Source organism: Aphelocoma coerulescens, chromosome 3 (assembly GCF_041296385.1).
Source record: "Aphelocoma coerulescens isolate FSJ_1873_10779 chromosome 3, UR_Acoe_1.0, whole genome shotgun sequence".
NCBI classification, from domain to species: Eukaryota; Metazoa; Chordata; class Aves; order Passeriformes; family Corvidae; genus Aphelocoma; species Aphelocoma coerulescens.
The window spans coordinates 73,971,441-73,988,938 of NC_091016.1; the positions used below are offsets into that span (position 1 = coordinate 73,971,441).

General features: G+C 35.9%; 1 protein-coding gene across 7 annotated transcripts in view; it reads left to right on the forward strand.

The window, feature by feature from the left end:
• TBC1D32 (TBC1 domain family member 32) overlaps positions 1-17,498 on the forward strand; it is a 71,276-nt gene that overhangs the window by 43,954 nt on the left and 9,824 nt on the right. For 5 of the 7 annotated variants that reach the window (XM_069010890.1, XM_069010893.1, XM_069010895.1 and 2 more), the window contains 2 exons: positions 5,238-5,363; positions 12,079-12,162. In XM_069010890.1, the coding sequence (XP_068866991.1) occupies positions 5,238-5,363; positions 12,079-12,162 (210 nt within the window). Of the gene's footprint in view, positions 1-5,237; positions 5,364-8,683; positions 8,796-12,078; positions 12,163-17,498 lie in introns of those variants that run through there. The other 2 variants (XM_069010896.1, XM_069010894.1) reach the window with 2 other exon arrangements.

The following is a 17,498-nucleotide window of genomic DNA, read 5'->3' on the forward strand; positions in this document are numbered from 1 at the left end:
GTAGTGTGTCAGTGTTTACAAATACCTGTCCTGGTTTTGCAGATGTTAGATATTTGTCTGTGTGGTATATGTGTCTGTAGGAAAGAATTTATGGAAAAATAAATTGGGTTGATTGTATATTAATATGCACTCATCATTTCAGCTAGTAATTAGAGTTTGAAAACTATTGGATAGCAGTATATTAGTGATTCACTGCTGTCAAAGATAATTTATAGTGAAACTTCAAATGATATATGTGGATCATTATTTACATGTGAAAATTAATTATTCCATTTCCACCTATTTACACTGCAGCAAGATACCCTGTTGCTTTTCTTGTTTTAATTGTTCAATTATTATTTCATTAAGGTAACTAGAGGAAGAACAATTAAGTTGTTTTCCAATAGTAATATAGTCCTTTTATATTCAGGATACAACTGTGAAAAGATTTTTTTTTCTTTTTTTTTTTTTTTACTTGTAATGTTAACTATAGTGTAGATTATTAAAAGTTAAGCTCTTTAGCAGTCAATTAAACTTTAATATTCACTCTTCTATTTACACTGAATATGTTTTCCTTTCCTACTCCTAGCTCTGCAGTTATGACAGTTGGTAGTGAGTGTGGCTGAAAAATATTGTCCATAAATGTCCTGCAATGACACATTTCCCTAAAGTTGGGTACTCCACCATTCATTAATCTTACTTTCTTCTGGACTCATACAGTCCAGAATTGGTACCAAAAATCTGTGGTTACTTCTTATCAAAAGTATTTTGATAATTTATCTCAGCCACTGTTCTCTGAGTTCTTTGCTTTATACTTGTAATTTGAATGGAAACGTGCTGCCATGTTTCTGGTTTGGTTTTGTTGAGGGTTTCTTGTCTGTTTGCATGTTTGTTTTGTTTTATTTTCTAAATCTGATTTCAGCCTTTTTTTTTAATACCTGTTACTAGCAAGCTCTAATTTTTTTTCTAAACTTTCTCTGTCCAAGAATCAGCTGTATTATCTTTCCTGTTATCCCTTAAAATGTCACATAAATGTCTTTATCACCTACGTTTCTTTGACTCATCCTTCTTTTTATATTTGTCTTGGTATTCATGTATGAGTCTGTTGCCTTGTGCTTTTAAATCCACTCAATTAAAAAAGGATGAAAGAGTAGTAAGGTCTCTAAGAAATGCACATGAGGTTTCCTAAATTTATATCTCTATATGGATTTGTTTCTATGCACTAGTCAAATAAATTGTAGTAAGGTTATTAATCTCTCAGTTTAGATTTTGAATAAGATACACATGGATTTACAGATCTTAGTTATTAATATAGAAGAACACTTCTACCACAAAGCACTGTCAGATGAGAAAGGACTTGCTGCATTTCTTATGTTTTCTAAAACACTGATGAATTTTTTCAGGTCTTACCTGCTTTAGACGACCTAAACAAGCTAGCTGAAGAATTATTTGAAGAATAATGAAGCAGCATCTTTTAGAAAAGGGAGATCAATTTAAACTTGCAGTTTTGATGTAGTGGTTCAGATTTCATACACACATGTAATGGTAGCATATTTATAGTGCAATTTCATAGCTTCATAAACTAGTAAATGTGGGGGTTTGGGTTTTTTCATGGGATTACACAGAACAACCAATACTAGCACAAAGTAAGTATGAGTAAGAGATAGGATGGCAAAATATAGCCACGTATGAAGAAGGGAGCAGGAGTACAGCAGATTAATTAAATTTACATTAGCTTCTTTTCAATCATGACCATATTTAAAAGCTTACTAGCATCAGTAGAGGAAGGTCTTAGTAATTTTCTTTCTCATCATTTCTCTTCTTCCTATTTTTTTTCTCCTCCTGCTGTTCCCTCACCTTCCATCCTTCATGTCATTCAGCGGGTCTGGTATTTTTTCCAGAAAAACAATAAAATTCAAGTCATTAATTTGGGATAACTAGTGAACTCATTTAGTGACATACCAGAAAAGAGAAGAAATAAAACCAGAACTTCTGTTTTTTGGTGTTGGTGTGTGTTTAGAACACCTGTAGTGGTAGTGTGATAGCCTGCCCTCAGTAACATGTAATATGTATAGCCCAGAACTGTGTGGTTGCTTAGGTTTCATCTATGTGGTAATACTGTTGGGCGGGTTATAGTTGAGTATATATATACTAAACTGTGAAAGTGAGCTGACAATTTTCAGTATCATGAGTTTTTGGTTTTTGTAAGCAATTTTCATTCAAAAAACCCCCCAAGGTTATATCTTTTTTTTTTTTTTTTTTTTGTGCTGTGATGACCGTCTGGCAGAAGTGATAAACCACATTTAATGATAAGTTAAGGCAAGCAAGTGGTTTACCTGGAAGAAAATAAGCTGCAGTAGGTTTCCATAATATGATACCAGTTGCAGTTTGTAATGGATATATTAAATACATGACTGCAGTACAGTATCTTGGTTGCATGGGATTCTGGTAAGCTGACTGATTAAATCTCAGCTTGTAGTCTCTGATCCTTTTCTGCCAAACTGAACTACTGCAATCCTTGAGGAAGTAAAATAACTGTTTAACTTGTACTACAAGGAGTGTTCCTTTGCAGTTTCAGGATTTTCTTCAATACCCACCTGTTATAGAAATAACAAGGGCAGAGAAAGAACTAGAAATCCTTCTGATAATACTGTAAGAGTTAAATCCTTCTTCACATTAAATTTTCATAAGTAAGCTGTTCTAAGCATCACTGCATGTTATTTGGGAAGATACTGAGGACTTATTTATTTGAGGATAACAAAGAAATTTCAGGTTAATTAATTTGGTGTCATTATTAATGATAATAATTAAGTTACTATAATAAGCTTGTTTTGAAATATTATATATTGTATAATAAATTCCAATGACAGGGATACAATTGCTAATTATAAATCATTAAGGTCTTTAGATGAGCTTAAAATAAATTACATGCAAAATCATAATTCTGTTGAAAATATTCTGATCACTTAAAAGAGTAAGATCATTTGAAAATAGTGTTTTGAAATACAAATGCTATATTGAAGTAAAAGTAACAGCAAATATTCTAAATAGCCATAGACTTGCTCAAACAATTGTTGACACTTCAATGAGAAGTCACCTTTCATGGCAGCATTCATTTCTATAGTGTCCAAAATGTAGAAACAGAACAAAGGAGATCTTGCAAGGTATGAAAAATGTTCATTGCCTTAGTGACTACTTAGTAGTAGTGTAGGTTGCAATCCTTTCATATGATGGGAACTGCATGGTCCAACAGCAGAGGGGTTGTACACAGCTGGAGAGAATGCATGTGCATTTGCCTTCTCTCACGTACCATCTTTATTTTTCCCCTCAAGATGGCCAGAAAGTATTTCATAGCAGCATCAAGTACTCTGGGAACCAAGTTACCTGGTAGTTGCCAAGTGCCCTGGCAGCCAGGAGGGCCAGCTATGTTCTGGGGTGCATCAGGCACAGCACTGTCAGCTGGGCACAGATGGGATTTTCCTGCTCTGCTTTGCACTGGGGTGGCCTCACCTCAAGTACTCAGGGCAGTTTCGGGCACCACAACATAAAAAAGACATTAAGCTATTAGAGAGTGTCCAGAGGAGGGCAACGAGAATGGTGAAAGTCTGAAGGGGAAGCCTTATGTGGGGTGGATGAGGTCACTTGGTTTGTTCAGCCTGGAGAAGGGGAGACTGAGGGGAGACCTCACTGTGGTCTTCAACATCCCCATGAGTGGAAGTGGAGGGGCAGGCACCAATCTTCACTCTCGTGACCAATGACAGAGGACTTGAGGAAATGGTAAGCAGCTGAGTCAGGGGAGGTTTAGATTAGATATCAGGAAAAACTATTCATCCAGAGGGTGGTTGGGTACTGGTACAGGCTTCCCAGGGAAGTGGTCATAGCAACAAGCCTTTATGAGTTCGAGAAGCATTTGGACAACACTCTCAGGCACATGGTGTGACTCTTGGGGTGCCCTGCATAGGGCCAGGAGTTGGACTCGATGATCCTTATGGGTCCCTTCCAACTCCACATGATTCTATGATAGAAAAGCAAAAGCCATGCACACAGACAACGCAAAACAAGGAATTAATTCACTGCATCTTGGTGGCAGGCAGGTGTTCAGCCATCTGCAGGAGCGCAGGGCCCCATCACCTGTAATGGTTACTTAGGGAGACAAATGCAATCAGAAAATCAATAAGATTTGAAAAGACCTTAGATATCATTGTGATGCCTTGTTGGGACTACCTAAAAACAGAGACTAGACAAAGCTGAGAGAATAAAAAGCAGTTATATTTATTGGAGGGCCTTCAGGTACATTAGGGCAGACGAAGCCCACCCAGGCTGGACAACACCTAAAATGGACGACAGGGTCATGGGTTTTCATACTTTTATGAGTTTGGTCCATTTGTATATCAGAGGTTAATCTTCCAATTACAGCTTCAGGTAATGAAGTAATTTACCCCAAGTTTGCTCTCCCCCAGCTCACTATTGTTTACATTTCTTGGGGCCTGCAACAGTAAAGTGTCCTTGAGTTTCAGGCCTAGAGAGGAATTGTTTTGTCTGACTAAAATGGGAGAACAGTAGCTAACACTATATATGGATTTTATAGTTATACACTAAAGAATTTCAGAATTCCAAATATATGAAAAATATAAAAGCTAAAATCCTAAGGTCCAACCTTTGACTGAACACCACCATGTCAACTCATCATGTCAACATCATTCAGAATGTTCCTCCCTTTCCTCTTTCTTCTCCACTTTATATACTGAGCTTATCATATGGTGTAAAATATCCCTTTGGTCAGTTTGGGTCACCTGTCCCAGCTGTATCTTCTCCCAATTTCCCACGTACCCTCAGCCTCCTTGCCAGGGTAGCAATATGAAAGCAGAAAATGCCAGACCTGTATAAGCACTACTCAGCAGTAACAAGAACATCTCTAGATCATCAACTCTGTGTTCAGCACAAATCCAAAACATAGCCCCATACCAGCCACTATGAAGAAAATTAATTCTACCCCAGCCAAAATAAGCACGAAACCCCATCAGTAAGTAGAATGAATATTTGTTTTGTATAAAGCAGAATGTCATCAGCTTTAGGACTGCTTCTCCAGTTTGTCTTGGGAAAAGGCATATTTATGTAGTCTTTTCTTATGAGGTCTGCCAAAAATACATGTTGCAATGGAGTTGGAACTACGTGATCTTTAAAGTCCCTTTCAACTCAAAACTATTCTGTCATTGTATGATCATTACAGAATAACATTAATTTTTCATTTCTTCTAGATAAAGATCTTGACAAGCTCTTAACACTCTTAAAAAGCCCAGACAAACCAACCGGGTGGGCAGAAATTTGTAGAAAACAGTTCTGCAAAGTAATGAAAACCAGTCCAGATAGTATCAGTGGATCAAGTGAGTATGACTTAATAAGTTTAACAAAGAAAGCGGGCAAAAGACCACTAGTAAGCAACTCTTCTTCTTATTTTCATTGAGAAGTACATTATCTGTACAAGTAGTCAGTAATTTTGTGTTGATTATGAAAACTATTTCAATGGGATTTTCCCAAGAAAACAAGGTTATGCTTCTATGTCCTATTTCTCTCTTTATGATTGTTATCCCTCTATGTTGTCAGTGAAATTTGACAGAGTAAGAGGGCTCAAATACAAGTCTTTGTTCCAGATCTCTAAAGGGTCCATTACTGAGATACCGAGAAAATGTAAAAGAAAGCTTGAAAGAAAACAGACGTTTCTCAGTGATTGGCGAATGAGTTAATATGGGTTGGGAAATCATGCTAATGGGCAATTTCAGTAAGAAATATCAGAATTAAGCCATACTAAACATCAAAGAACCCACTCATTCAGGTTCTTCCTCATTTTCATATGCATTTTCTAATGAACAGTGTGATCATGCAGGAGCATTGCTATAGTTAAAAAACAAAAGCAGCCAAAGCAAAAACACTTACCATCCATATGACAAAAATCATCAGAAGTCAGACATAATAATTCCCTTGTGACATCATATAAACTTGTGTAGCCTTAAAGAAAGGAGGTGTTCTCAGAAATTGGCTTCCATTCCCATAGGAATTCTGATTATGGTCAGATGGTCAGTATGTAGTCTAACTTGCTGCTTACAGGTGCCCAAGATTTCCCTTTATATTATTTAAATAAGCACTTAATACAACTGGCAGTTGCAAAGCTCTTCAGATGTTCTGTATCTGCTTGGAGATATTTCAGAAGCAGCAAAATATCTGCACCTCTGTGGTTTGAGACAACATCGTGTTCATTGAATCTGCTTTATGAGAAACAGCTATGCTGCTGTGTATCTTTTGCAGCATGCAAAACTCTCCCAGATTTCAGAGGAGTGAGAGGCTTCAGTCCAGATGCCCAGAAATCAAAGCTTTCTCTATAGTTGCAGATGGAGCAGTCTCCAAGGTTTACAGAACAAAGATGCACACTTGTGCTTTCTGTACTGGGCCCATTCTAAGGGGGACTGACATTAACAGGAGTTGAACCAGAACATAGTGAGCAAAGACACTATTAGATTAAAGGACTGTATAGTGTAATGTGTATTGATTTGTTAAAAATATTCTGTGATGTGGTGTCAGGATTACCAGATGCTGAATCTATAGAACCTGCCTGAACTCCATCAAAAAATTCTTGAGCAAAATGAACGGTATCAATATCTCTAATTCACCCTTCCCATGTTGATTACTCTCACATCAACTTGGTCAATACTTTTGTGCTAAATGCTCTGGTAATGCATTGCTTTTGGGATTGTCCTTAGACTGGTGTTTTCTCTGCTAAAGCATCACCTCTGACTGTAGCTTTAAAGTAATTTCTGTGCTCAAACATCAAGATCCAGTTTTGAAAGGCTTTATTGAACTACTAAAAGGACATAAAACCTTCCTTAGCCTTGCATGTCTTTTAATGCATCAGGACTGAAAGTTTGGGATTTTATCTTGTTGCCTAAAAGCGTAACATATTGTTGACAACCAGCTTCTACAGTCTATTGTTCTAGGCACAATAAGCTATGACAAAGACATTCTTGCAGTCATTCCTTCCATACAGGTGCCATGGATTTGTGGATGTTTAGGTGTATAGCTGGTTGTTGTCTTTGGGTCACTTATCAGCTAGAGAACCACAGGGAGAGCCTTTGGTCAGGTTAAGTCTTGGCTTCTTTTGGATTACTCTTTACAGTACTTGTGGTCTCCCTGAAGTGTCTTCAGTACATCTAGATAAGAGCTTCCTGTGTATTGGCATCTAGGCTTTGGCAGGAGAAGAAGCAGGCAAGTCCACTCTGCTGAGCAATAGCTTAGATTTATGTAAAAAATTATTAGTCTGTGTGAATCTAGGCTTAGTATAGTGCATGTTCAAATAGTTCACGTGACTGAGAGATGGGTTTTTTTCCTCTTGAACCAGAATCTCATCTTGATTATTTTAGCCATACCTTTTTCAATTATCTCCTCCTTTTGTCCTTCAGGTATGGAAGAAGGCATTTCTGTTGTTTTCCATTCCATAAACTTCCTTTTTCATCTGTTTGCAGTTAATGTTGTATCAGCAGCTGACTTCTGGGCAGATTCAGCACCCTTATTCCGCTCTCCTTTTGGGAGACTTTAAACCCAAAGTAAAATAAATTAAGGGTGTTGCAGAGATCATGTCAGTTATATGCTCACATTCTTCCTTTCATAATGAGATATTCAGTCTCCAAATCCTGTTAGTTCTTCTCAAGCTTTATATCCATATGTGATGTGGGTAGGGATAGTAAACTCAGCTAAAATTACTTGTTCCATAGGGTCTTTCAGATTTTCCATCACCTTTCTCCCTGAGGATCTGGATTTAGATCGCCAGTATTCTTTAGGGCTTATTAATTTACCTCTAATTTGTTTTTTCTTTATAAAAACCAATCAACCAAGAAAAGAAAAGATAGCAGCTCTTGAAATTGCATGTGAGACCTTACCATAAAACACAGGAATTTTCTTCAGTTTTTACGAGTGAAATGTTTGAAGGAAGCAGAGTGGTTACAGTCAATACAGTGTTCTGGAATCCTTTAATATTTTGTGAGCTCTGCATCATCTGACATAGCTCTACCCAAACATGTTGACAAAAAATACAATGAGCCTTTGAGGCAGTGTCATTGTTTGTTATGTATGTGTGCTGCAGCCTTTAGTAATTGCTGCAAAAATTTGAAATTAACTGCAGAACTTTTCCCATAGGATAAAGAACCCATGACTGTTGTGTTTCAGTTCAGGATAACAAAATGCTGATACTGTATTTGCAAAAGTAGTTTTTAGAATAATACAAAATAGGTGTTTACCTTTTTATGTCCTTGATTTTCCAAGGAAGCTTGTGTCAGAATTCGAGTGGAACAGTGGGTCTTTATGTTACGCAGAAAGAACAATTGCATTTGGTTTGGATTTGAAGGGCTGTTTTTTGAAGAAAATACTTGTATATTGATATAAGATATGCAATGTTCTTCTCTAATGGAAGCACTGTCAGAATTTTTATCTTGTTCTCCTCTTTTCAGAGAAAATGTAGGTTGTTCATTTGTCATTTTAATTTACAATAGTTGAAAGTCGTCCTTGTTGTTGCCATCAAGAATAGAATTGCTAACTCTGTTTTTCATATACTTATTAAACTGAAGTATGGTTGATGGAGTTGAAAATTTCTGACACTACTCTTACAAAAAACTCATCTGTCCAAGATTTTCACTCTTGAATTTCTAACCTCTAACAGAAGTCACAGAATCACAGAATCAGCTGAGTTGGAAGGAAGCGTCAAGGATCATTGAGTCCAACTCCTGGCCCTGCACAGCACCATCTCCAAGAGTCACACCCTGTGCCTGAGAGCAGAACTGCTGTTAAAAGAGTTCTTTGTATTTTCTTTTAAACGCCTCTGAAACATCTGGATCATAGAATATGATCCAGTAACACTAGTTATGTTAGAGGATCTAAAAAAAATCTGATGCTTTTTACATTTTTTGACCTTTTTGGCTTAAAACTTTCAGAGTAGCAATTAGGTTAGTGCTCGTGGTTGTTACCTATTAAAACAGTTTTAACCACATGGTTTTTTTCAAGCAATGTTCTTATGCAGTTTTGAAGCTATTTCAGTTACCTTCCTTTTGTAAACTACTTCTTCAAGGAAAAAGAAAGTCCTGCAGGAATGTAGGTGTTCTGCGAGCATACTGCAGTAATTTAAGAAATTTAAAAACGCTTCCATTTATTTTGTATATAATTACACACACCTAAATAAAAAGTCTCTTTATTTTGTGTGTATTAATTAAATTTGCATGAGATGATTGCCAGACTCTTAAAAACTTCAGTACTAATACAGCCAAGCTACCATAATTTAAGAAAATCAACATTTTCACTGTGTTGGTAGGCCACAACAACTTTACCTGAAAATTTGCGCTTTTACAGCAATACTGACTGTACTGCACAATGAACCTGCCTAAATGTCTTCTGTCTAGTTTTCCAGTTAAATCACTGAACCAGTTTCTCCAGTAGTGTCCAAATGGCAACTAAATGATTTAGTATTAAAAGACAAAAACTTTCTACTTGTCATTTCACATGGACATTCCTTTGGAAAAGACTGTCCTGTGAAAACCCTCTATTTATGTATTAACCAAATGTGGTTTTGATAAATTCTTGTTTGTCTTCCTCTCTCAAACTTCATTAAAATCTTTTCAAAGATCCTGATAGGTACTTAGATAAATACCTTCAAATGGTTGAAATCAATTTAGTGTTTGAGTTTCAAAATATTGCTTAGCAGTTGAGCTGTCACTTCTATTAACTCAAGCACTGAACAGAAGTATTCACCTACTAGGTCAAGCATGTGGATGTCTTATGACAAAAAGGGAAGAAATGTACAATGTTCAACTTGATTGCAAATTTTCTGAATTATGGAATATTTTAATCTTAACATAGTTTCCATTTATTATTCTAGTATGGCGTATTTCAGTAATCACCATACTAATAGTCATACAGTAAATATATAGCTATTTAAAAATTTTAAGTCTAATTTCTGCTTTTTGCAGTCTACAGTTTCAGGAATATACACATTTGCTCATTTTACACAAATATTTGTTATATTGTTTGTGGGCAAAATTCCACTAAACATATTAGTGAAGATAGTGAGTTTTTTTATTCTTCAAAATAGAATAAATTGTCACTCCTCTGTACAGTAAATTGCTTTTTCTAGCCCCATGTGTTTTATTAACCATGTTTAAAGGTAGCTATGTTATATTTAATTAGCAGTCTCTTTTTACTATGAGTGCATCAGATTATAAATTACACATATAGGTTTTTAGTTTTAATTTAATAGTCCTTTGCAACTCAGAATTAATTTTGTTACTGTTGAAGCTGGAACTCTACCTGTAAATTCATGTTTAGCTATTGTAGTGAAACTTCTTTAGCATTACCAAAAATCAACTTTATAAAAACTTTTTTTGGACTTATTCAGTGTAAATTAATTTCTGTAAATGTTTTAGAGAAGTAATCAAGACAAAACTCCCCATGATTTAATGTCGGTATGTTAGCTTAAAATAATTGGAAGAAGAGTTAATTGTCTTTATTATATCTTTTTCTTCATTGTTTTTCTGGCATAACAAGCATCAGTCTGTGGTTTTCTCTTTCTCCTCCTCCTCATTCCTGAAAGAGCTTGCTCAGCTCTTCAACTGCTTGTGTTAGTTTTCCTGTCAGCATGGCTAGCTCAAGAGTTTTCTGGCTTTCTCCACTGCTACCTCCAGGATGTGTTGCTGCTCTGCCTCACTTGTGCTGCTGCAGCTGCTCCTGCCACTGTCCACTTAAACGGTGTAGTGGGACCGGGTATTCCTTATGGTCCCTTACAAGCCAGGCTGTTCTATGATTCTGTGAACTATTCAGTTTAAAACCAGCAAACCCACCTGCACAGTGGATGCATGGAGTTATATGCAAGAATGGGGGAGCAGGAGCTGAAGCTTCGTTGCTATTAAATGGAGATGCTGCCAAGAAAATGGTACCATGGTCTTTAAACAGGAAATCTTACAGGTAGCAGCAGTTGTTACTCTCTAAATACGCTCCCTTGCTTTGCCTTCTTATGAAAAGAAGTATCAGTATGCACATCTGTATGCTTTATATCCTGGTTATCGAGACAACAGCGGCTGTTTTAGGATAGCATTTACTTATAAAAATATGTTCATTGTTGCTATCTTAAATTCTTAATATGGCTTACCTCATATAGGCCTCCTCCATGCAGTTTGTGTAAAGGCTTCTTTGTAAGCTTTGTTTAAACTTGTATGGTGTCATGTGTTCAGTTGCCATAGCCTCAAACTTGCAGAATTGAAGAATCAAGGACAGTTTGGATAGTAATTTGTCACTGAGAGTTCTTGCTAACTTCCTGACTAAATCCTATTAAGATGGGAGATGAGCTTTTCTCCATAGTGAACAGATGTCAGCATCGGACTTATCTATGCAGTATCTGCAGGCTCAAAGTTCCACAGAAGGAAGAAAAACTGAACAACATTATGGTCATCATTAAATACAGAATTTCCCAAATAAAATACTCTTATTGCATAAATCTAAATGAATAATTTTTATCCTGTGATAGCAGAGGTGGTTTTATATCGAGTTTTTTTGAAAACAGTCCTTAAACTTCATGTGCTTTTGTTAGCATAATTTTGGGATGGTGTCAGTTTTTTGTTCTGTGTGGGTTGTTGGATTTATTTGGGGTTGGTGGTTGATTGGTTGGTTGGTTTTGTGGCTTGTGGGTTTTTTTTTCTATTCCTGTCTCCATACACAGACAAATGTGGTAAGATATTATAGTTTAATTATAGTTAATTTTAATTTCTTATTGAAACCATGCAACAAATCCTGAAGTAATCCTTGGAGGATATGAAGATAATATGAGATTCTCTTTCCATTTACACTGAATATATTCTCAATAAAGCTATTAAAATTTAATTTAAGTTAGGAATGGTGTTAGGAATGTAAAAGTGCAGTGCAGGTTTTGAGTTGTTCCCCCATAAAAACATGAATAAATATGCAGGAATTTAAATAGCTTTACTTTCCCATATATTGTCATTTAGTTAGGTGACGTAGTTCCACATTTTGTTCATTGTCTCTAATGTTTTAATGGATTTTTACTTCTTGCAGTTTTGGCAGAATTAATTGAAAAGTTCGTGTCACATCTTTCTGAAAGCCGAATGGATTGTTATTTCAGCACGGGAAGCTATAAAGGTCAGTCTCCTAATAACTTATTGCCATGCAGTCTCTTCATATTTAAATTGTTTTTCTTCTAAATATATCTGTATAATTTTGGAGGTTGTTTAAAATGTTCTTTAAGAGCTCAGAAATTCAATACTTCACTGGTGGGAAATACCTGACTTGGGAGCAGAAGGTGATGTGCTCGAGTGAACAGAACAGATAATTGTTAGTGATGGGATTTCACATTTCTTTGTGTATAATGGAAAGATGGAGATGCAGAACAGGTGAGGGTATGATTCAGAGTATTTGTTGACACCTATTATAATATGATTTGCAAAGCTGATGGCATAAATATTTAAGATGGTGTAAGCAATCATTGCTCCCCTTTTGAAAGCCCCACAAAGGTATACATTTTATAGTGTATTAAAGGATATGTATTAAAGAACTGTTATTGCTGTCAGAGTAATCTGAGTGTTAGTTTTGTACAGATGTCGTGCTTACAGCCAAGAATAAAGGATGAATGATAAAGTTGATTTATTCTGAGTGTAAAGTAATCTGTTTTAATACTTTGAAGCACTGGTAAAATTAGAAAATTTAGAAGCAATGTTAATATCTGCTGGAAATTGCACTTCCATTCTTCGCTGTTTATCCAGGACTCTTCTCTCAGGCTGTAGTTCAGCCATTTAGAGTACTTATTCTATTACTAACTGTGGAGAATCAAGCCTACTTTGGGAAGAGTCTGTTATTTATACTGATATTTTACTCTCCCATTCATAGGATGCAAATATAGTATCCTTGGAGACTTGGGGCTTGCCTTTGAAGCTTCAAAGCATAAAACCCCTTTAGTAATTTTAGAGGCTGTCTTTCTTTTTATGTAGTGGCATTTAGCTTCCAAAAGCTTGCAAACAGAATATCCTTAACTTCATTTGAGTATCTGTCTCTTTGCTTTATGAAGAGAGTTGCTGATGGGAGAGTTACTTCTATCACAACTTTATCTTTTTAAAAGATACTGAAAGCGTTTTGTGTTGTCCTGCATTACTTTTCAACTTCTCATGAGGCCTAATAAGCAATAAAATAATTCCATGTATTTATAAGGCTTGCTAATTACATATTTCTGAGACTTCCTAATTCAAATAATAATTATGATAGTTCCTTTAAAAGCTCAAAAGCTAACTAGAGGAAGAATGAATATCTGACCATGCATCCTCCAAATGGACGCCTTTCCCAGCAAAGACAGCAATCCTGCTCTTCCTTAATCATGATAGCTAAGTGCTTCCATCCAATGTGAAAGATCTCTAAAGAGAAGCAGTATTCACTGTCCACTTAGTCGTCAGGTACATTCATTTTAATCCACTCTTCTCAACCTTTTGGTCGAAGCTGGGATTTAAATCACATTCAGGAAGGTTGAACCTAGATCTTCTATTTAATTATTTCATCATGAACCACTGATTAGATGGAGGTGGCAACAACACTGCATTACTTATCTAAAGTTTATTGTCAACTTTGAAGAAAGACCAAGTTTGCAAATTCTGTGACATTTGCATACATTCAATTAATTATTTAGAATGAAAAATCCCAAAGAATAGATACAGAAACAAAGATAACATAGTAAAAACCTCAGTTCTTGGTTTTCTTGAGCATTACTGATTTTCTTTTAATGATAAACCAACTCAGTCTGCCTGATATTTCTTTTTGTATTTTCTGAATGAGGGGGTTTTTTTTGGTCTTATAAAGGCACTATTGGAAATTAATTCTGGGTAAGTTTGCCTGTTCAGTTATTGGATAAAGGCTCCTACATTTAAAGGGCTGTCTGATGAACAGTTCTCATGTGCAAATGCTTTTGATATTTTATGTGCTTTAATGAAGACAAGCTTGGAAATGGGAGAGTAAGAAGTTTTCTCAGGGATAATCAGTAATCTGGTGGTAAGAGGTAGGCAAAGGACTGGTGGTGTTTTACTGAATTCTTTCCCTGTCAGCAACACCATTCTCCAAGACTCTTCTTGAAGAGGTCTCCAGCCCAGGAAAGCGTTGCTCAGGCAAACAGCACATGTGTCATCAAAGGTTTCTTTTAACTTTTATAGGAAAATAGCTATTAAAACTTCATAGCACCTTTTTCAGATGGATGTAGCAATAAGGGTTGACCAGGGAAGTTAGTTTAGGCCAATAAATTCATGCTGATTGACATGAAACAAAAGTCTGGCTCTAAAATTGAATCTGTGATCATCTTCTACACTAAAACAGTAAAAGGGCATGATTAAGAATTGGTCATATAGCTAAATTCATGCTCATTTCAGGTTCTTTAAATAAACAGTGTGGCCTTCCTATGTTTGTACCAAAGGGACAACAAAACACACTCAAATCTTTGTCAGACCATCTTGGTTTAAAATTAGATTTCTCACTGATTGAATAATGATTGGTCAGGTTTCTGTACATTTCCCACGGTTTTCTGGTAGTCTTTATGAAGCGTTGCAATTTCTTCAAGGAGAATTATTGAATGCCATGTTATTTCACAGTATCTTTTTCATATTCTCCTGTAAGAGCCATCTAACCTAAATCCTAAAACTAGTTACTGTAGAGACATTTTTCTGTATGAAGCAAAGCTGATGAGTTGTTAGAAGGTAACATCTTTCTAGCTCCACATCTAAGTAAACCAAATTGGCAGTTGCATGTGTCCACCATTCTCTTAAATTTGGGTCTGAGGAACTGAAAACCAGTTTCCAATAGTTGTTTAATTTCAATGAAGAAAAGTCACATTTTTCATGAAAGTGGATTCAGTACAGCACATAGACATTCAGCATTTATCATGTTTCTTGAAATGAGAATTTGATTATCTTAAAAAAATGACAGCTTTGTAAACCTGTAGCTAGTTGTAATTAGAATAACAAAGTCATCCATCTGCTGTGGAACCCCTCAGGATTTCAGTCTCTTATAAAACTTGCCAATATGGAAAAATTAAATTAGATTGTGTTGTTACTATTTTCAAGATAAGAGAGAAGGAAAAAATATCTGATAAAACACTATGCAGTTACAATGTTCAATTATAAACAGTAACACAAATCTTACATGAAGTTTACTTTCTGCCAGCAGCAATGATACTGCTGTGATGTGTATTCAGATGACTGAATCTGTGTATTATATGTTAATGAGCTCTGTCTGTCCCCTTTCCTAGAATTAATACTTTCTAGTTTGCTTTTATTTTTTCTTTCTCTTTTATAAACCCCAAAACATTGAAAACCAAATCATTGGTACCTAGCTGTAATAGGTAATAAAATGGCAAGAAACTGAAATTTGCTGTAGTAGTAAAATACCATGCATTATATATTAGGGATATGAAGTTCCTAAAATAGCCTCTTGCTCTTTCTATTAGCAAATTCCAGTTCAGTGCAACAGAAACACTTTGTGGAAATCTTTTAGTTTTCTCAAGGTTTCGACAAACCCATTTATCAGAGAAATTCTACATGTAAAGTTGTCTAATATATTGGTGTCTGTGCTTGATCTCCACCATGAGTTGCAGACTCCCCGAACTTGGGAATGCTGCAATATTTTGTGATCGGCAGGTTTTTTTGGTAGCTCTGCTTTTTCAGATGACCTTGCAGTCAAATCCTTGGTTTCCACTGGACTTTGTCTCTGAAACAGCTCTGCTGTTTACTGCCAAAGGGACAGAACCTCAGGGATTTCAGGTCTTGGCCATAAAACTCAAATGTCATGGTGCATTCCTTCTCCTAGATGAAGCTTAGTTCTCTGACTGAACAAAATCTCATAGGAGCTTTCTACCATTTAATGAGCTCTTAATTTTTTGAAGGGTCAGGTGGGTTGGGTAACAAACTGAGAAATTTTAAAAACCCAGTGGGAAGGTATCAGTATACCTTCAGAAGGAGCTCTTCAGAAGGAGCAGCAAATGAGAAATACAGGATTGCAACCTCAAACTGGGCTGAAAGGGAAGGAGAAGGAAGGGCATTCTTCAATTCTTTCTGCATCATTTGATAAATGCATTTCTTCCAACTGTCCTGCATTTTAAATAAGCTGTTAGCAGGAAGCATTTTACCCATTGCCAGTTAAGGTAACTGGACTGAAAATGTAGTTCATTCTTAATGAAGCTGTTGCCAGAAACTACTTGAGTATTTGTGATGACCATTACATAACAAAGATCTAGATATGAATATTTTAGTCTTGTACTGTTATGACAAGAGTACTGATGACAGATACTTTCAAGAGTCAAGGTGGAATCGCAAATGAGATTACCTAGCTTTGAGAAGCCAGCAGCATTCTCCAGCAATTACTCTTGGATCTTGTTTACATTGTCTCCATTTCCTGTTCAAATCCAGAAAAAGTAATACTTTTATTTGAAAAAAGATTTTTTTTATGGACAATTCTAACAATGAATATGAGGTTCAGACTGTCAGAAGTATTCTAGATGAGTAGCCTGGTGAAGGAGGTGACATCATCAAGAAATAGTAGCAAAGTGACAGAACAGAATCTGGAGAGAAACTCGTAATTTTTACTCTGCCCCAAGTCCAAGTAATGTTTAAAATAGAAAACTTTTGTAAGAACATCAGAATGAGTAAGGATAGTTACTGACAAAATGTAAAAATTAATATTGACTGCTTGGGTATCTGCCAATGGACAGTGTCAGTGTTTGGGTACCTGTTGAAGAGTAAGTGAAAACCTGCTGTTTTGTTAAGAAAAATAATAAATCATAGGCAAAAAATTATGAGTTCCATAATTTCAGTTTATATGGACAAAGCCATGGACTAGAAATCTGATAGCAAAAATACCTATATACTTTTAAGTATTTTGAAGTGTCTATGGGAATTATGCAGGCGGCTCTGGCTGTCATGGGATTTTCAGCTGTTTGCAGAATTTTTACTTACATATTTTCTTTGAATCAAAAATCTTTTTCATCCATAGAAAGAAACCTAAAATTTCTTACCATCACTGAAGTTAAAATTTAGCATCCGTTAGCATATTCCAAAGATTATTTATATAGACATAAAAACATTTGGCCTGGGCACCAGGAAGAGCTAAACCAATAATGTGAGTTGACAGCTTTAGTAATCTTCTTCACTTAAGACAAAAGGGAAGCCAGTGGTTTCTTTGCCGTGGCAGCACTTTAAACAGGGAAATAAATTATATATTATCCAAAGACCATGCAAGTTGCATGAAATATTCTGTAAAGCTGTTTCAGCTTGTCGTCCTGTCATTTCGGATGTGGCCCATTTTCTGACTTAAACACATAAATGCTTTGTCATGGTAAGAGGAAAACTGAGTAAGAAAGCAATCTTTCATATAAATTGCAAAGTTGACTGAAGTCTAGGCTGATCAGAAAGAATACCACAGGACTGTGCATGGCAGTTAACTTACTCTGAAGT